At 41.2% G+C, this 20,361-nt stretch overlaps 2 protein-coding genes and 1 long non-coding RNA gene across 5 annotated transcripts; 2 read left to right on the forward strand and 1 right to left on the reverse strand.

Annotated features, from left to right (window-relative positions):
• Window positions 1-26: 26 nt before the first annotated feature.
• LOC106929067 (uncharacterized) lies at window positions 27-13,876 on the reverse strand. 3 transcript variants are annotated; one of them, XR_015765571.1, is made up of 6 exons: window positions 13,418-13,876; window positions 12,858-12,967; window positions 3,255-3,325; window positions 2,584-2,725; window positions 2,360-2,485; window positions 27-379 (listed from the first exon to the last, which is right to left on the reverse strand). It is a non-coding gene; the product is annotated as an uncharacterized LOC106929067 (long non-coding RNA). The 3 variants fall into 3 exon arrangements; XR_015765572.1 differs by having other exon boundaries at window positions 2,584-2,692; window positions 13,418-13,875; XR_001420590.2 differs by lacking the exon at window positions 2,584-2,725 and having other exon boundaries at window positions 13,418-13,874.
• On the forward strand, window positions 2,005-9,299 carry rpz (rapunzel). Its single transcript, XM_015005733.2, has 2 exons — window positions 2,005-2,082; window positions 6,912-9,299. The coding sequence occupies exon 2, from the start codon at window positions 6,924-6,926 to the stop codon at window positions 7,605-7,607; it is 684 nt and encodes a 227-aa protein (XP_014861219.2). The 5' UTR covers window positions 2,005-2,082; window positions 6,912-6,923; the 3' UTR covers window positions 7,608-9,299.
• Window positions 13,746-19,341, forward strand: rpz3 (rapunzel 3). The gene is made up of 3 exons (XM_015005730.2): window positions 13,746-13,877; window positions 15,753-16,274; window positions 17,181-19,341. Exons 2-3 carry the CDS (start codon window positions 15,781-15,783, stop codon window positions 17,869-17,871), a joined length of 1,185 nt encoding a protein of 394 aa, XP_014861216.2. The 5' UTR covers window positions 13,746-13,877; window positions 15,753-15,780; the 3' UTR covers window positions 17,872-19,341.
• The last annotated feature ends 1,020 nt before the right edge of the window (window positions 19,342-20,361 follow it).

Raw genomic sequence — 20,361 nt, forward strand, 5'->3', positions numbered from 1 at the left:
TTGCATAATAAAAAAGAACACAGTAATATGGATTTAACTTTTATTATTAATAAGGCACTGTAATGAGCATACATTTACATCACTTGCAACTGTACCAACAATTTATATTTTTGTGTGAATAAACAAATAAAATTATAACAAAAGAGGAAAATATGAGATTTTACATCCTCATATTGCACTTTTATTAAGAACTTAAGATATTTCAATTGAACATTTTCCTTGTGTGTGAAAAACAATAATAAAAAACATTACTTAGTTTGACTAAAATAATGTGAAACAACAAAATGAGGTTAGAATGTAGAAATGATGCCTGTTTCTGCTGGTTTCTACCTGATTCTTGGAGTGATTCCTGCCATCGCTCCTCCATCTGTGTGCAGCGCTACAGAAACAAAAACATAAAAATACAAAAACATGCGTCTTACATCACAGACTGTCAGCCTGAATCCTGTGCATTACGCGTTCTGACTGCGGCCCAACGCGCAGCTGCTGATGTTGCACAAGTGTGGTCTTTACTGCAGAATCATGACTGACTGTTTGTCCCACCATGACTGCTGTCTGGATCTGAAATGTGAGCCGCTGTTCAGCTGCCGCTGCGCACATGCGGCTGCGCACATGGCGCTAAACAAAGCCTCTATGTGCGGATGTTTCCACCAGCAGCAAGATGTGAGGCGCGATCCTCTCATTCATGTCTGCAGATATAATGAAAGCTTTGTGGTTTCTAACGGACAGAGCTTCTTCTATTCCTGTTTTATGCGCAGAGTGACGCGCAGGAAGAACAGCGCCGCTGGTGTGCCGCTGTGTGTCCAAGGTTGGGGTTTCAGATACGGGGGAATGGTAGAGGATTTGCGGGTGTTTGTCGCCGTTCTGGACACGCATGGAGGCGGACGCCCGTCCTAATGGAGCCTGCATGCGGATGTAAACATGCCGGAGGCAGGCAGGTGGAGGCAGGGCCGCTTTAACGCTGCTGGAGGCGGCATCATCATTTGCATGCAGGTTTGTTTTGGGGAAACGTCCTCAACGGTCGGAGGAGTGAACACACCCGAGGATTCGCTGATTTTATCCGCTGCAGAAATGGCGTGAAGCCTCCTGAAGCCTGGCTGGAGGCGCAGACTGAGAGGATTTCAACGCGCTGACTGGCTGCGTTCACTGCTTTTCTTTAAGCTTTTTCGCTTTTCTGCTCAGGCAGACCGGACGTTTACGTATTAATGTGTGATCCAGAGCTATTAGTATCTGTTTATAAACATTTAAGCAGTAAATACTTAGAAACAGATAAAATAATAAGCTGTATTTCCGATAAAGCCACTGCGCCTCTAGGAACATTGCATTCGCTTTCCTTTGCGCTCTTTAAGTTTGACTTTGAGAGTCGCTAAATATTTTTTAACTCAAATTGTAATATTTAGATAAAATTTGAATTTTTACCTTTAAACTCTGATGAACTTCTTGTTTTTTCCTCCCTGGAGCCTTTGGAGAGTTCTCTGTGCCTCTGGACACACCTGCTGAATTTGGAGAGGTCTAACTTGGATTCGCTGCGCTCTTTGGGTTTCACTGGATTTTAATCTGGATTTTAAACTTTCCGCCACATTTTCAAATCTATTCCGCAACAAAAACAGCCGGTCTGACCAACAAAGCCCATCAGTTGTGCTTCTGCAGGCTGCCTGAGATGCTCCGGGCTTTGGAAACGCGCTGAAGTCAGCTGAGCGTCTCCAAGAGTTCAGCTGCGCACTCAACGACAACTGCGTCTCTCTAACAACTGTTTGGCTATTGGATGGAGCAGAAGAAGTGTGAAATTTAGGGGGTGGGACAGTGTATTTCCAAGGTAGGGGGTTTCATTATTTCACCCATTTTAAATGGTATTTTTGGTGCCATATTGGTGCTTTTATCTATTTGAGGCCTAAATAACCTTATTTTACATTTGGAGGGGCTAATTTGGATTTTAAAAATGGTTTTGTCCAATTTGATCACCCCCACATATTCAACATACATGGAAGTGTCCTTTTTTTGCAGGGATTGCTGGGAAGAAGAAGGAGGGTGTCGAGCTTGGGACTTTGGAAAGGCAGTTTTAGTCAGAGCCAGTTTGAAAAGGTAAGAAATCCTCTGTTCTGCTGGGACCAATGGGGCCCAGTGTCGGCTGGGAGGCAAATGGAGACGCTTTACTCGGGATATATGGAGAGAAAGTCAACTTTTCAGGTGTATTTTGGTGTATTTGGTGTGTTTTGTAGGCAGGGAGGGTCAGGGCTCTGGGTGTGCACTAACAAGGAAATACGGAGAGGTAGCTAGGGGGAGCCATAGCTGCGCAGGAAGGCAGCTCTGTGGGCCTGGGCTGCTGCTGAGGGGATGTGCTGCTTATTATAACACTCACAAACAAAGAACTCCGGATGACGCTTGATTGTTGGAGGATTGGGACGTTGGTTCAGTTATTGTTTGGGGAATTTCAGCTTGTGGGACCTTCTTCCTTTGAGAAGTCTATTAGCCAGCAGGAAGAGGTCTGTAGAGGAAAACAGTCAGAAAATATGATCAAATCCCAGAAAACAACCCAAAACCAGGCACTAAAATGTAACCAGTGAGCTTTGTGCAGAGACTTACTGTAGGATCAGAATATATTTACAGTTGGCCTAGCATCGCTGTTGTGATTGAAAACATTCAAGATGGCCTCTGTGCTGCCTGGAAACAGGTGAGAAGAGCCTGGCACTTCCTGTTCAGACAGTCAGAGATGCCTGCTGTCAGCCTTAAACCCACATACATCGTTTTTTTAAACATTTTATTGTCTCCAAGTAACTCATAAAAATCCATTTGTGCATAAAATCTGGGCCTTATGTCTGTTCTGTTTCATTAGACGTGCTGAGACTCCTGTTTATAAAGGCTGAGCTGTTGTTGGCTGGCTCACTTTACAGGTTTTTCAACAAAATGACTGTAATTGGTCTGCTTAATGAGAACTAATTAACGTTTTAATGGAGTTTTATCCTTTCAGTTTGAAAGTTAGAACTAATTCCCGCTTTAAAACACTAAAATTTCTCACAATCATGACATTTAGTTGGTTGAAGTTATTTTTAAAGCTTTGCAATAAATATTAGGTCAATTAAATTAGCACAAAGGGTTAATTTAGAGCTAAAACAGCCTTCATTGGGGGTTTACCAACCTAAAGTCACAAAATACACATTAATTCTCATTATTTTAAGTAATGATTACAAAATGCAATATTATTGATAGATAAATCATATTTGAAAAAGAAACACAAGGATTAACCCTTTAGTTACCTGCATTATCTGTTGGAGTTTGTTGTATTGTGCTGAGAAAAACAGATTGTCTCCTTTTTCCAGTGAATTTTCTGAAAGAATAACAAAACAAGACAAGTTAAAATACAGAGTAATCTAATAATTGTCTTTAAATAGCAAATGTTTAGACAAGGTGTCATTTATAATCATCTATATTATAAAAATGGCCCTTTTGAAGCAGCAGTATAATGCAGTATAAATGTGTCTTAGAACAACAGCTGTGATGATTTTATTTATTCAACACAGTCAGGTTTTCAAACACACCAAACAAGTTTAATTTGATCTATTTAAGTGTCTGAAAGTTGACTTCCTGAATATTAAAGATAAAACGGGTAATTTTTGCAGATTCAATCAATTTAAAGTCCATATTTGGCCCGTTTTTCTGCATTTAAAGGGTTAAGTTGAGGCAGTAGTTTCAGTCCACAGCTGTGGTGCTGAAATCGGATGGATGCTGTGGATGTTTCTGGAAAAGCGGGTGAAATGCCGCCCCCTTGTGGCGCTAACAGGAAGAGAAAGTAAAACGGAAATCATGTCGCCCTGGGGCCTCGGTGGTTCTTTGATGATCAGAACCACTGCTGTAATGTGACTGGTTCTGGTCCGTTCAGGAAGTAAAACACTGTTTACTCCTGTAGGAGTTTAAAAATAAGTCTTGGGTGTCAGATGTCCCAGCTCCTATCAGAATAAGCCTGAGATCATGTGGCTTTGTGAGCTTCCGTTACGTAATAAACACGTTTAGCAGCCGCGAGCCGCCCACCAGCTGCTGGTCGTGTCACACAGAGGAGCTATCGGCTCGGTCCATAGAAACCCACAGACAACGGCCTGGTGCTGAAAAGCTGTGTCATGAACAAACATGGAGGCTGTTAACTCCTTCATGGCTGCCAACGGCACCCAGACAGGGACAAAAATCTGCCAATCAGATTTAGAACGTTCCAGAAGAGTTTAATCTGCAGCCTTTTTTATCCAGTTCATTCAGTGATCATGTTTAACAGAACCAGGGTTATAAAGCTATGGTATTATTAATTATACATCAATTTGGTAATGAATACTCAGCAGAAGATACCATCCTGCTTGTGTGGAGGAAAAACAAAACACTCACATCAGTTGAAAAGGCTAATATTAGATTCATAACTCAAAAACAAAGTATGATATAGTTCCAGTCAATTATAGTTTTTCCCCATTAATTACCATTTTAGTTTATTTCAGCTAACAAAAATGTTTTCTCAATTTCAGTTTTTGTTATTTCGTTTGTTGTAGAACTTAAGAGAAATGGTGACAGAGGTGCAAACACCACAGTAATATGTTTCTATTCCAGCCATCCTTGGAGTTTGAATTGAGCTGAAATCCCATAAAATTCCCGTTATCAACTGGGTCAGAAACAGTTCAGGCTGATAAAATATGAAACCAGCTACAGTACTTTATTTACTCCGTATTAATGTTGTACTAAAAGTTTAAAATGTGTTTTTACCATTATGATTATAAAAAAAAACATTAGAAAAACCAAAACAAATCAAATGTTTTGTTTTCTTTGAGATGAACAGTTTCTCTAACGGCAGTGCGCCTCCAGAAGGCGGGGTGAATGAGATTGATGAGCTAGTTTCCACGGTAACGTAATGGAGATGAGATGCATGTGAGCAGTGGGGCGTTTTAACGGGAACAAACACACTACAGGTGCTGGTCATAAAATTAGAATATTGTGATAAAGTTCATTATTTTCCATAATGTCATGATAAAAATTAAATTGTCATATATTTTAGATTCATTGCACACCAACTGAAATATTTCAGGTCTTTTATTGTTTTAATTTTGATGATTTTGGCAAACAGCTCATGAAAACCCAAAATCCCTGTCTCAAAAAATTAGAATATTATGAAAAGGTTCTCTGAACGAGTAATAAAAATAATCATCTGAATCAACAAAGTAACTCTAAACACCTGAAAAAGATTCCTGAGGCCTTTAAAATCTCCCAGCCTGGTTCATTACTCAAAACCGCAGTCATGGGTCAGATTGCTGACCTGACTGCTGTCCAGAAGGCCATCACTGACATCCTCAAGCAAGAGGGTGAGAAACAGAAAGAAATTTCTGAACGAATCGGCTGTTTGCAGAGTGTTATATCAAGGCACCTCAGTGGGAAGTCAGTAGGAAGGAAAAGGTGTGGCAGAAAACGCTACACAACGAGAAGAGGTGACCGGACCCTGAGGAAGATTGTGGAGAAGGGCCGATTCCAGACCAAATTAAATTTTCATCTCCATAAAACTTTTCAGCAGATGGAACCATGAAGTGCTCCAAAATCTTCTGATAGCTGCTGCATTGATCCTGCCCTTGATAAAACCCAGTGGACCAACACCAGCAGCTGACATGGCACCCAGACCATCACTGACTGTGGGTACTTGACACTGGACTTCTGGCATTTTGGCATTTCCTTCTCCCCAGTCTTCCTCCAGAGTCTGGCACTTTGATTTCCGAATGACATGCAAAGTTTGCTTTCATCCGAAAAAAATACTTTGGACCACTGAACAACAGTGGTCCAAAGTGCTGCTTCTCTGTAGCCCAGGTCAGGCGCTTCTGCCGCTGTTTCTGGTTCAAAAGTGGCTTGACCTTTGACCTGGGGAATGCGGCACCTATAGCCCATTTCCTGCACACGCCTGTGCACAGTGGCTCTGGATGTTTCTACTCCAGACTCAGTCCACTGCTTCCCCCAAGGTCTGGAATCGGCCCTTCTCCACAATCTTCCTCAGGGTCCGGTCACCTCTTCTCGTTGTGCAGCGTTTTCTGCCACACTTTTTCCTTCCTACTGACTTCCCACTGAGGTGCCTTGATATAACACTCTGCAAACAGCCGATTCGTTCAGAAATTTCTTTCCGTTTCTCACCCTCTTGCTTGAGGATGTCAGTGATGGCCTTCTGGACAGCAGTCAGGTCAGCAATCTGACCCATGACTGCGGTTTTGAGTAATGAACCAGGCTGGGAGTTTTTAAAGGCCCCAGGAATCTTTTTCAGGTGTTTAGAGTTACTTTGTTGATTCAGATGATTATTTTTATTGCTCGTTCAGAGAACCTTTTCATAATATTCTAATTTTTTGAGACAGGGATTTTGGGTTTTCATGAGCTGTTTGCCAAAATCATCAAAATTAAAACAATAAAAGACCTGAAATATTTCAGTTGGTGTGCAATGAATCTAAAATATATGACAATTTAATTTTTATCATGACATTATGGAAAATAATGAACTTTATCACAATATTCTAATTTTATGACCAGCACCTGTAGCAGCTGGAACCAGGCAGAGCTGGATGATGGATCACGTCTGTTACCAGGAGTCTGTCTGTGGACCGAACCCAGGAAACCCAGACCCAGAGCCAATCCCAGGAAAACATCGACTTTAACCAAACCAAGGGAGACCAAAGACTCACTGCTGCTGCTGAAAACACCGTTTATAAGGGAAATAATATAGTTGTGTGTTTTATTTTGGATAGCTAGGTATCTTCCAGTTCCAGAACTTGTTATTGTGGCATTATGAATACGTATTGCCTGAAAATGGTCTTAAAACAACAATATTATCGTTTATCACAATAATTACTGGGACAATTTAACGTCCAGCAGTTTTTTGTTAGCTGACTAATCTTTCCTTTCCTCTGCTGCAGATCATCGTCACCATGATGGATGAGGAGATACAAGAGGACCACAGCAAGCTGAAGCAGGGCCTAGTCAAAGTCCTCCAGTGCGTGGCCACCATCTCGTCGGCGGCGGCCGTGGTCAACCCCATCTTCGGCGTGGCGGGCTCCCTGATCCGGGTGGTGCTGCACCACGTGGACGATGAGGACATCCGCACGCTGAAGCGTGAGTTCGGCTCCGTCCACCAGAGGTTGGATGAGCTGTCCCAGCAGAACCGCCGGACGCTGGTCCAGATCGAGAAGGAGACGCTGGACGGCCAGTACTGCCACGTGGAGGAGAACCTGAAGAACCAGTTCAGGAAGTTCATGGCCATGGTGGAGGCGCGGCCAGAGCACCGCAACGGTAAGAAGGACGACTTCGAGGAGAGCTACGCCAACGACCTGGGCGACCAGAACCTGCACACGCTGTACGACGGCGTGGTGGGCAAGCGGAAGCTGTTCAGCCGGCCCATCCTGGAGGTGTACCTGAAGCACTCGCAGGGCGACCGCCGCGTCATGGAGCGCCTCTGTACGCGCCTCACGTATCTGTTCTGCATCGGCCTCATCGCCCTGATGGGCTACTCCGCCATCATCGGCGACGACGAGGAGGGGCTGAGCGAGGAGTGGGCCGAGAAGATGGAGCATGTGCAGGAGAAGATGCAGGAGGCGCTGCGCAAGTGCACATGAGGAGGAGGAGGAGGAAGGGAAGGCTCAACATTCCCACTCCCGCTCTCTCTGTCTGCAAAATCTCCTTTTACTGCGCGATCCTGAAGGCAACATCTACCAAATCCCGCTGCACGCAAACAGGCTGTTGATTGGCTGCTTTCACATCACAGCCAATTAAAACATAGAGATAAATTTACCTTAATAAAATAAAAACACTCACTTAGATTTAATTTATTTTTTTTTAAAAGCATTTAGACACAAATGTGTATTTATGGGGCAGAACAGAATCTAACAGAAGGCAAAGAAATCGAGAAAGAACAAAATATTACCAAATATGTTTGTCTATTTTCTAGGGAAAATATGAGTACATTTGAAAATGGACAAAACTAAAGTATAAGCTTGTTTTAAGTCAATAATTCATGTATCTAGGTAAAACAATACTAGTTCCACTGGCAGATAATTTTCACCAGTAACATTTTTTTCTGTTTCTAGTGGAAAATTCTGCCAGTCCAACCAGCACTTTCTGTATTGACTTAAAATAAGCTTATTCATTACTCATTTATTACTTTTTAAGTTAGTTTTGTTTTATTTCTAGTGTGCTAATATATTTGGAGTAGAAACTAGACACTTTATTTGGTAAGACTTGGTGTTTTTGCAGATAACCTCTATAAATATCAGCCTATTTATCCTGAAACTGCTTTAAAAGCTGCATTAACATGAAATATCTGCTTGTTGTATCCATTATATTAATAATATTTCATCATATTTTCCATGAAGTGTCAATGTAAAGTCCAGCTTCAAGATATAAAATCACATTTCTGCACTTTGTGGAGTACTGGCCTAGTTTGGGAAGCTTTCAGGGGGTTTGGGAAGCTGTTGCCACAGTAACCAACGAGCGTCTGGAAGTTTCCAGAACGATGAATGTAAAAGAAAAAAAAAATCACCATGTATGACCTGTGATCACACTACCACCTTCATGTTGAGTTATGTCATTTTTTTTTACATATTATTAATCATTTGTACACTATTATGAGCTGAGATCTTTATGTAGCTGATAAAACTTTATATTTTATTGATGGTTAAAGACACTAAGTGATGGAACTAGAAAGTTGCTTTCATTTCAGTCACACTACACTTTCTTATTCTCTGTTGGGAGGAAATCAGTTAAATTTGGCGGCTGGCTTAATCTTCTGTGCAATTTTTGTGTAAAAATCATATTTTTGTTTCCTGTCTGCAGCTTTTTAATGAACACAGGAGAGGCACCAAGTGTTAGACTTCTAATTGAATTTTTCTAACCTGTAAGGTGTCACATAATCATCACTTTTCTTTCGTTGTCACCTCCAGTCTTCTCTGTTTTTTTTACCCTGAGTGCCTGAATGTGCCAGTTCCTGCTCCTATTTTATTTTTATATATTTTATACTCCGCCAGGTGGGTGGGGGGCCTGAGCCTGCAGACCACAGTCCACATTTATTGTCCATATTTTTTGGGGGGTTTTGGGTTTGTGTTTTTGGGTCAAACTATCGGGTTTGTGGTTCTGGATCGTCCCACTTATTGTTAAAACACTATTAAAGCTTAAAGCGCTCTTCTTTACATGGAGGAAAACGACCCTGAACGTCTCCTGGCATGTCAGATATGTGAATATGTTCATGTTTTTTTGTTCTGTTTGGGTTTATAAATGTTTGCATCGACATAAATAAAGATGTGAAAAGAAAACTTATTGACTTAATTATTTCTGTTATACTGATCAGCTTTACTACTGAATGAAAGCTACTGAAGCTACAAACACATCCATGATGCATATGCACTCAACTTCATGCATTTTTTCATATACAGGTGCTGGTCATAAAATTAGAATATTGTGATAAAGTTCATTATTTTCCATAATGTCATGATAAAAATTAAATTGTCATATATTTTAGATTCATTGCACACCAACTGAAATATTTCAGGTCTTTTATTGTTTTAATTTTGATGATTTTGGCAAACAGCTCATGAAAACCCAAAATCCCTGTCTCAAAAAATTAGAATATTATGAAAAGGTTCTCTGAACGAGCAATAAAAATAATCATCTGAATCAACAAAGTAACTCTAAACACCTGAAAAAGATTCCTGAGGCCTTTAAAAACTCCCAGCCTGGTTCGTTACTCAAAACCGCAATCATGGGTCAGACTGCTGACCTGACTGCTGTCCAGAAGGCCATCACTGACATCCTCAAGCAAGAGGGTGAGAAACGGAAAGAAATTTCTGAACGAATCGGCTGTTTGCAGAGTGTTATATCAAGGCACCTCAGTGGGAAGTCAGTAGGAAGGAAAAAGTGTGGCAGAAAACGCTGCACAACGAGAAGAGGTGACCGGACCCTGAGGAAGATTGTGGAGAAGGGCCGATTCCAGACCAAATTAAATTTTCACCTCCATAAAACTTTTCAGCAGATGGAAGCATGAAGTGCTCAAAAATCTTCTGATAGCTGCTGCGTTGATCCTGCCCTTGATAAAACCCAGTGGACCAACACCAGCAGCTGACATGGCACACAGACCATCACTGACTGTGGGTACTGGACTCTGGACTTCTGGCATTTTGGCATTTCCTTCTCCCCAGTCTTCCTCCAGAGTCTGGCACTTTGATTTCCGAATGACATGCAAAGTTTGCTTTCATCCGAAAAAAGTACTTTGGACCACTGAACAACAGTGGTCCAAAGTGCTGCTTCTCTGTAGCCCAGGTCAGGCGCTTCTGCCGCTGTTTCTGGTTCAAAAGTGGCTTGACCTTTGACCTGGGGAATGCGGCACCTGTAGCCCATTTCCTGCACACGCCTGTGCACAGTGGCTCTGGATGTTTCTACTCCAGACTCAGTCCACTGCTTCCCCCAAGGTCTGGAATCGGCCCTTCTCCACAATCTTCCTCAGGGTCCGGTCACCTCTTCTCGTTGTGTAGCGTTTTCTGCCACACTTTTTCCTTCCTACTGACTTCCCATTGAGGTGCCTTGATATAACACTCTGCAAACAGCCGATTCGTTCAGAAATTTCTTTCCGTTTCTCACCCTCTTGCTTGAGGATGTCAGTGATGGCCTTCTGGACAGCAGTCAGGTCAGCAATCTGACCCATGATTGCGGTTTTGAGTAACGAACCAGGCTGGGAGTTTTTAAAGGCCTCAGGAATCTTTTTCAGGTGTTTAGAGTTACTTTGTTGATTCAGATGATTATTTTTATTGCTCGTTCAGAGAACCTTTTCATAATATTCTAATTTTTTGAGACAGGGATTTTGGGTTTTCATGAGCTGTTTGCCAAAATCATCAAAATTAAAACAATAAAAGACCTGAAATATTTCAGTTGGTGTGCAATGAATCTAAAATATATGACAATTTAATTTTTATCATGACATTATGGAAAATAATGAACTTTATCACAATATTCTAATTTTATGACCAGCACCTGTAGTTTGCTGTAATTGAAAGAAAATATGTTTTGAAACTCAAAGTTTTTATTTTAAAGTCCCCTCCATGCTTTATTGATCATATTTCTATAAGCTGTAATTTTATTCTGTAACTTTTTCATTTACTTACATTTGGGAATCTTGCAATCAGACAAACCTGTTAATCTAAGAGGTTTATAGTTTAAACCTGAAGTTTGCAGAGAATAATTAGAGGATTTTTTTTTTTTACTAACTTTAATCATTTTTTCACCAAGAATTTCAAACCTTTCAACCAATGTTTTAGTCCACAGATTTTCTCCTTTAGTGTAGAAATAAAATCCTGAGTCCCGCAGAGATCCAGAAACATCTTCACATGTTTGCAGCTGAATCAGAAAACTCAGCTGAGAAACAACAAACCTCCAGGAATAAATGAGGTTCAACTTTGAGTCTTCCTCAGTCAAATGGAGATTAAATCAAATCTGATTTACAGATTTCAGGTTTGAGCTGAAATCTGTAAAACACTATTAAAGCTTAAAGCGCTCTTCTTTACGTGGAGGAAAGAAGAGCGTAAAGAAAAAGGACAAAGTGAAAATGTCTGCATGTGGAAACAGGAGGGCTGAAGCATCAATTTATACCTGCAGACATAAAAGTAAAACCATCTCAAATTTAAAACTGTTTTTCTGTGTTCTGAGTTTAAATCCCAAAAAGTTTGATATTGTTATAAAAAGCATAACTTGAATCCAAAGTTGATCATTTGGTACAGAAATGCTAAATGAAGTGAAGAGAACCGAGTCGGCATGAAGGTTTAAGAAGGCTGGAGTCTTATTTCAGTCAGGGAAGAATTCCCTGCAGAAGCTGCAGCAGGTTAAAGTTCAGATCCACAGAGTTTAAATTATTCAGCGACACTCAGATTTTCAATTCTGACCTCACTTTGCTGCATGTCTTTATTCTTTTCAATCTGCTTTTTATTTCTGCAGTGACATATAAAACTATAAGCTTCTGCTTCGGAGCTATGTAAAGATTTATGATTTATAGAAATATGACAGAAATGTGATTAATATCAGAGCATGGAAGGAGCTTCAAGTGAATAAAATAAAAAATAATATGAGTTTGAAACATATTTTCTTATATTTTGTTTTAAAAGAACTTTGTACCATCAGTATGAGGACAGCAGATATAAAATAACTGCTAAAATGTCCAGAATTCTCTCATCTGGTTAATTCTCTATATTATTTACCATTTTTATTTGTTCATTTGATTAGATTATTTGGATTTTGTCAAATAAAATCTGAAAACTGTTGTTTTGCATGTGAAATAGACGAAAATAATTCAGTCAGAGTTCCTGACCTTTGACTCCATCCGGCCTTTCAGTGTTCAGTCTAAATCTGAGATTTAGATTTCAAAGTGTGCATATGCAGAACCAAATGATTGAAAAATAGATTTTTTAAAACGATAAGAAACATTTATTTGTCCCCAGGAAATGCGTAAATTAACTTGCATTTTGCTGATTTCTCCACCAGGGGGCGAAAACGCCTCATTTGGTTCCACATCACACCTGTTTTCTGAACTCCAGGGACCTCGGAGCTAAGCATCACATCTGCGGTCCTTCACTTAGAGACGGTGAAGGAGACTTTCTGCTCAGAGACCCGCAGCCCTCCTTCCTGCCCCGCAGGACCAAGCGGGAGGGCAGATTCACCGCAGGACGCATGGCGGGTTAGGTCCCTCTGGAATGACCCTCATGGGTCTTTATCCAGACGAACAGGTCCGACTGGCACCGCTCTGAGTTCGGGAACCAACCAGCAGGAAAATGTGCGTTGCAGGAATTTGTAGAACAAACAGAGACGTTATAAAGTCTTGAATCTCTCACCTGCGCTGCGGATTATTAAGGATCTTTGCGCCACATCATGATCATCATCATCATCCGTCATGTGATGAAGCTTTTTCCCTCTCTGCTCCTTACGACGAATCCATTTTCACCTTAAGAAAATCATTTCATGAGTTTTTTGCTGCTTTAAACCACATGACGGATTTTTGCGCATCAAAGTGAAACAATAATGAAATATTTTCTGATTTGAGGAGAAATAATTCATGTTTGTAGGAAGAGGAGGGCTTCAGATGTGCAGCCTGGGTGTTTTCATGGCGCGTCATGCGCGCAGACAGGACACTACAGGGAACATTTTTAAACATAAAGAATAAATCATCTGAGTAATAAAAGAAAAATAATATAATTAAATTTCAGATTTAACCTTATATCCTGCCTCTGTTAGTTCGGTGCTTATAAATAAAATATGTGCGTTTTCCTCTCGTTTTAAATCGTGAAATGCGTTCAAACATTTACAGCACCGGGTAAATTTTAGGCCATACTGGAAGGTGAGTTTTAATAATCATGTGTATCAAATGAGGACAGCAGATATTTTCAGGTCTTACCTTCTGTTTGGATCCGTTTAAAAAAGGTGAGGAATTTGTGCCAAAAACGGAATAAAATCTACAGAACATCTTTAAAAAGATAAATAAATATATGCGTAAACTAATCTAATAAAACAAAATCTCTTTTGTTGGAGAAAATCAAATGTTCCTCCGTTGAGGGAAGGAAAGAAAATGGACCCTCCGCAGATTTTTGCGCTCTCTCTCTCTCTCTCTCTCTCTCTCTCTCTCTCTCTCTCTCTCTCTCTCTCTCTCTCTCTCCTGTTTCTGCCTACCTCGCTCTCCCTTTTGCAGATACTGAGTGCGCACCTTCCCTGACTCCATCCTTGGACCCCTGTCAGCTCCACAGTCGACTTGAAAGCAGTGGGAATATTTTTTTCTCTCTCACTGGAAGTGGGATAAAAACAAAAGTCCAACTTGTCGGCAGTGGTCCGTGAAGGAGCAGCAGATCCTCTCCGTTCAGGTAGAGAAACCGGCGCTGCTGCTGCAGGAATGCTTTGAATGTGTTTATCTTCCGTCTAAAGGGGGGAAACATGGAGGGGTGTGTCTGATGCTGCCAGGGGATTTGTGCGTAAAAAAGGCTTCCGTTGCGCATTTGTTCTGGGTGCGCATGACAGTTAAACATGATGCAGTCAGAGGACATTTCTTACTCTGGTATTTTTCCTCATATGTTCGTTGATATTTAGACTTTGTCTCATTTTCTCTCTTATGTCCATAAAGTATAAAAATGTGATTTATTCAAATTTGGTTACATTTTGATGGGATCAGAAGGAGAAAGCTCATTTATCCAGGTTTCAGGCTGACTTAAGGGATTTTAAAACTTGCTCCTTCCTCTCTGAGATGAGTCACGCAAAGATCCAGTGCGTCATTTTCTCCTCTCATCTCCGGCTCCCATTTTGTTTGTTACCTGCAGCCTTTTTGATGTTTTGATGTTTTATTTTCTAGCCAGATTCAGATTCGTTCTGCATCCTTTTAAACCTGAATGAGCAGAAACAGTTTCTGACCTCCGTCCTGCTAACAGCAGCAGACCTCCAACCTTGAGGAAAGAACAGTCTGCTGTGTCTGCTTCATGTTTTGCTGAGATTGTTGTGGTAAAACTGATCCTCGTCCCTCATTTCTCACCATGTTTGGATTATTTTCAACCTCGTGACAAACCAGACTCCACAGCTGAAAAACCAGCTGCTTCTGTTGTTCTGCAGAAATGCTGTTTAATGTGGCTAATAATTAGCATAACGTATAAACCATAAATATTACTTTATCTGCACTGGAGGAAGACTGAGACACTTAATATGATGAAAACCATCTAAGCTAAGAATTCAAATATTTTTGTTTAATTAAAACCAATCATTTTTCACACATAAACACAGCATGAAATCTGGGCTAATTACTGGTCCAGTACTTAGAGGACAAAGTGATTTATCAAAGCTTCATATCAGTTTCATCATCAGTATCTCAACTTGTTATCTGGAAGAAGAAAACAGCTGCAGTGAATCCATGGAAGAGCTGAATCTGTTTTAGCAGGGAAACTGGGTGTTAGGAGGCGACACTTTGGTGATTTTAATTCCAGTTTCTCCACTGATCATCTCATTCATGCAGAGCTTCAGTGGACTGGAGTCAGAGGAATTTTTGGTTTGAGGTGATCATTTCTCAGGTCTCTAGATGTTTTCAGCATGTTCAGCTCAGATTTAAGAGGCAAAGATGTTGTTTTATAAAACATAACCAGTGCTAGGCTGTGCTAGCTAAACAATTAGCTATGCTAACCCTAAAGCACTAATCATGAATATTAGCTCCCCTAATGCTGAAGTTTTACACTAACATTAGCAGAAGCTAACGCTAAAGCACTAAATTCAGTCATGTTGATTCCTACCATGAGGAGAACCTGAAGAGGCTTTCAAAATAATTCATGTGAATTTTTGCAGTTATTTAATTAACCACGCTAGTTTTTTGTTAATGTGCTGCATTCTTCTGTATAACTTTTTTGTTGTTGCCATTTACTCAATAATGTCTTGAAAAACAGAGAGAGAAAAAGAGAGAGAGAAAGAGAGAGAGGAAACAGCTTCCAGCCACTTCAGAATAAATCACTTAGCAAAAGTCAACAGAACATTAGCTCCAGTATTAGCGGATTAGTGGAAGTGTGTCTACAACGGATTAGAACGTTAATAAACATGTTTTTCAAATTAAACCATTCTAAACATTTCTTTGAAAACTTGTTGAATTTTTTATTTTTATTTTTTGCCAATCTCTAAGATAAACCTTTCCTCAGACTCATGATAAACACAAACCTCGGCTTTTACTATAAACGTTTGTCGTCTTCTCTCTGAACTTTCCGTGTTGACAGGGAGATTTCGTCCCTCGTGACCCAGAAAATGACGAGTCCTCTGGAGAAAGTGGTGGCTGAGAAGAAGGAGACCATCGAGGCGCTGATGGACATGTTTGAGAAGGGCGCCGAGGTGTTGGCGAGCGCCGTGGGGGAGCTGTTTCCGCTCTGCGAGGCGGCCGCTCCGGTCCTCAAGCTGGCCTTGGACAACGTCCACAGCAAGGAGGTGTTTTACGTCAAAGAGCAGTTCCTGACGGTGAGGACCAAGCTGGACGTGCTGTCCAACCAGCTGGAGGACATCGAGTCTGAGCTCAGGAAGGGAGACCTGGACCGCGACTACTTCACCGTGGAGGAAAACATCAGGAACCAGTTTAGGAAGTACATGGACATCCTGGAGGCGAAGCCGCAGTTCAGGGAGGTGAAGAAGAAGCTGTTTCTGGATCACTTCACTAAAACCGGTAGAGAGAAGAACCTCTGTGTTCTCCACGATGCTCTGATGGGAACCAACACCTTCAAAGATCCGATTTTAGACACAGTAGAGAGGTAAACAGACTTATTAGCTGTTTCCATTACAAATGTGTCAATCTCTCGGGTAATAGTGAAAGCGGTTCCTGTTAAATAATAAACGTAATTAAAATCACTCATGAATAAATTTGTTCACGCGATAAATGGATGAATAAATTCTGCATCATCATCATCTTCCTCCCTCCTTTCTGTCGTCGTCTTTATGATTTATGCCAGTGATGACTTTTGTGATGCAAAAAAGTGTTTCCATTGCAGTTTTGCAAAATAAACCAATTTCAATACTGAAAAAAAAACAAACAAAAAAAAAACAAACAAAAAAAAACAACAACATCCCATCAAAGATTTTTAATGGGAAACAAGTTTTTTCAAATTTGGCGTCTTTCCATTTATTGTCAGAATTCGCTTAATGAAATATAAAAACAATAACGCAATCTACTTAACACTTCTAAAAATCAAAATCAATACATACATTATCAACAGAGGAGTTTTCACTGATTACAAAAACACACACCTATAGTAAAATCTTCTTCATTTTTGCTAAAAGTTACATATTCGTCTCTGGTGATGCCAACATATTAGAAGATGCTTGAATCAATGTGTGGTGGTGACAGCAGGGAGACGTGCGTTGAGACTGAAACACAAGAGCAATGGATACATCACAACAATGAATCACTGAATCATCTGCATAAAGATGCACATTGGCCCAAATTATTAATGTAGATGGTATCAGTGCAGGTCCTAAAACTGACCCTGGTGGAGAAATGTCCATATAACTTGTACAGTCATGTTGTTCCCTCTGCTTACGGCCTATTCAGTAAACCCTCCACCCAAAAGCCTCTTTCTGTTCTTATTTACTTAAGTTGCAGAAATCTCTTGATGGAGCATCGACTGGAAATAAACTCTAAAACTGCTTCTGTTTGGCAGGTATGTTGGGAGGAACCGGCGCCTCCTGGAGGACTTCTGCGTCCGGATGAAGGAGCTCTTCTGCCTTGGTTTGATTTCTCTGCTGGGCTACTGCGCCCTCACCCAGAGCCCAGAGGAAGAGCAGGACAAGATCCGAGAGTGGAGCACCAAAATCGAAGAGGTAGAGTCCAAGATGAAGGCAGCCATCGAGTCCTGCATAGCTGCGTTTCCAGAGCAAGCGAAACTAGACGTGCAGCGCCTCCTGCAAGAGACAGAGGAGGAAAATCTTCAGGATGCAGCTCAGAGTCTTCTGGAGTTCCTGGTGAAAAAGTACGACTGGGTCTCCTGGTCTGTCCGGCTGATCAAAAACTCAGACAAAGCCTTTGAGAATCTGCGAGCCGGAAAGCACTTCCACCACATGACGGGACAGAACTGGTTCGAGGTTCTTCAGGGGAACGACGTCTGCCTGGTGGTGTCGTTCAGCACCGCGGCCCAGCCGGTTCCCAGCGACTGCGTCCGGCAGCTGATGGAGGGTCCGGCCAGGAAGTGCAACGCTCCAGAGGCGGTGGAGGCGCTGGAGAAGCAGCTGTGCGGGTTCATTGTTCACGCCATCAGTCGGCACAAAGAGTCTGCAGCCGCGTGGAGCTTCCCGGAAGAATGCCACTACTGGGAACGCCACAAGAACGTGGCCGTGTGTGTGCACTCAGAATAACGCTCAAGAGCGGGCTTTAAAGATTTATCATCCATTTAAAGGGGCAGTGTTACGTATATTGTCTCTGTTTCTTTAAGAAGCTCTTGCTCTTCCAAACACTCCACCTTCTGTTTGTCATCAGAACGATTTCCCTATCAAGCAATTAACAGCGTTTCTACCAGCGTTGCACTGAGAAGCAGCTCGTGTGATAAGTTCAGCAGATATGCAGGTCCACCAGTGTTTACTAACTTCTGCTGCCACTAGTCTAGAGGAACTGAGTGGGGAGGGCTGCTCTGTAGGGAAGCTCAGCTTGGAGGAGCTTTGGGGAAACACCAGGATTTCTCAAACATGAATAAAAGAACCAAAGCACCGCACCAGGTGTGTTTTTCAAGAGGGAGTAAATTTATAACACAATGTAAAGCTAAAAAAGTAGATTTTACATAACACTGCCCCTTTAACTGCAGAAACCTTCATCCTGCTACAATAATGAGGAATAAAACATCATTATTTATCCCTATATCAGCTGAATATAACTGCCATACCATGTATCCTGTAGCTACTTTCACAACTTTAAGACCCAAAGTACTGTGTGGATTCTGCTTCATTCCACACGCTTATTATCAGCATCCAGGTATAATTTCTATCACTGACATGTTTAGCATAATGAGCATAACACAGATCCCAGATAACTGAAGTTTTTATCTGGTGCAAACTCCAGTCCGGATCACTTTAATTTCACTGCAGCTTCTTAACTTTCACCTCAGCTGCTTGCTGTAACGCTGCCGCCTTCATTCAGCCCCACAGAAAAGGCTCTGCTGAGTCGGCGTCTTCGTCCCAGAGCTGCATGTTTGTTCCCCAGCAGGCTGACCTACAAAACTCTGACAGGGGAACAGAGGCGACTTCTTCAGGCGGGAGATGTCACACTGTGTGCCTTAAGCTCCAGAATAAAGAAACTCACAACACCCTGAATGAGCTTTAAAGATGCAGTATAAAAAATGTTTTCAAATATTTGTTCAAATTGTCACCATCGTGTCACAGTTTATTAGACAGATGATCTGTGAAAAAAATCAACCTCCTCCACTTCCTACATGAGCTATGATTACCGTCAGAAGAAATGCATCAAAACAACCAATCACAGCCAGGAAGAGAGGCTTAACGCTGTCAATCAACCTCACGTATTTGCTGGTCAACGACTGACTGAGAAACAACTTACAGTTACAGGAAAACTGTTTATCTGCCATTATCTGTGCTCATGACTACCTGTGCTAACTGTAGCGAATCAGAGACCAAAGGGGAGAGGAAGGAGGATGAGCAGCGCCACATGGAGAGGTGACTGACAGCACTAAGACCCGCCCCTCCCTCTGATTGGTTGGTTTTAGTTTGCAGTGGTAAAAGGCAGCTTGTTTTTTTCCAGATGATCTCTCTTGTCTCTCTGATGCTGTCTTTACATAATGACAGCTGCACCAAATACGCTAATATATATATATATATATATATATATATATATATATATATATATATATATATATATATATATATATATATATTGCATACTGCAGCTTTAGACCTACAGGGTTTGTTGGAAAACTCTCCATCAAGGCACTGAATGCTCTTTGCATTAATTTTCACTTTCTGGATGAACACTGGAGCTGCTGTCTTCTTATGCTGCTGTTGTTTCTCTCTTGAATTTTGTTTGAATATGAAAGGCAGTGAAATATTTTCTTCTGTCTATTAAACATAATTAATATGAAGGGCAGGAATGTTTCACTTTTTTATTCACAATAAAAACTCGAGCATGATCAGCAGTTGAAATGTGGCTGTGATGGTTTGTAACGATTACCGACAAAACAAGCTGTGAATGAGTGTAAACCCGTGTAGTCGGATTTCTGTGCCTGTTGCACAAATGAGATTAACGCGGTGCTGTTAGAGCTTGTTCGGTATTAAATAGGTGGTGCAAACTCAGCAACAGAGACTGGAGCTAATTGAATTAATATTTACACTTCAGTCAGCGTTTCTCTGGCCACAGCAGCGCTGATGTCCTGCAGGCGAGCAGGAAACTGCTGGGCTTAGCAGGACGCCATCAGTCATAATGCTGAGCTTGTGGTCATCATTTCATATCTGTGGATCTGCAGGGTCTTTAGCTGCTCAGCCTCTCTGTCGTAAATCAACCCTGTCAGAATCCATCCAGTTTTATCAGGAATAAACAGCACAGAGCAGCTAAACAACGTTTCCGTTTTGAGACGAACGGCGGCTGATCAGAGCTTTCATAAGCAGAACTGGAGACGTTTTATCAAGATTAGGTTCATTTTTCTCTGAAACGCTTTGCTGAGATACAGAATAAAGCAAAACATACTTTTAAGTTAAATTGTTTTCATGTTTAAGTTGAAGGAATAGAAGAAGCGTCTGTACATAAAAGTGAGCAAAATAAATTCACATTATACGTCTAGAATTTGTTACAATTTTGGTCAGATGTGAAAGAAAGACTCATTCACGTTCGTTAGTCTGTTATGT

This window comes from Poecilia mexicana, unplaced genomic scaffold (assembly GCF_051168715.1).
Source record: "Poecilia mexicana isolate PSO_F unplaced genomic scaffold, ASM5116871v1 scaffold_16, whole genome shotgun sequence".
In the NCBI taxonomy this organism is placed as follows: Eukaryota; Metazoa; Chordata; class Actinopteri; order Cyprinodontiformes; family Poeciliidae; genus Poecilia; species Poecilia mexicana.

Excerpts from the sequence above, each read along its gene's own strand:
- rpz (XM_015005733.2), top strand. The coding sequence starts at position 6,924 with ATGATGGATGAGGAGATACAAGAGGACCACAGCAAGCTGAAGCAGGGC.
- rpz3 (XM_015005730.2), top strand. The coding sequence starts at position 15,781 with ATGACGAGTCCTCTGGAGAAAGTGGTGGCTGAGAAGAAGGAGACCATC. Across the intron at positions 16,275-17,180 it reads ATTTTAGACACAGTAGAGAG|GTATGTTGGGAGGAACCGGC; the intron begins GTAAACAGACTT and ends TCTGTTTGGCAG.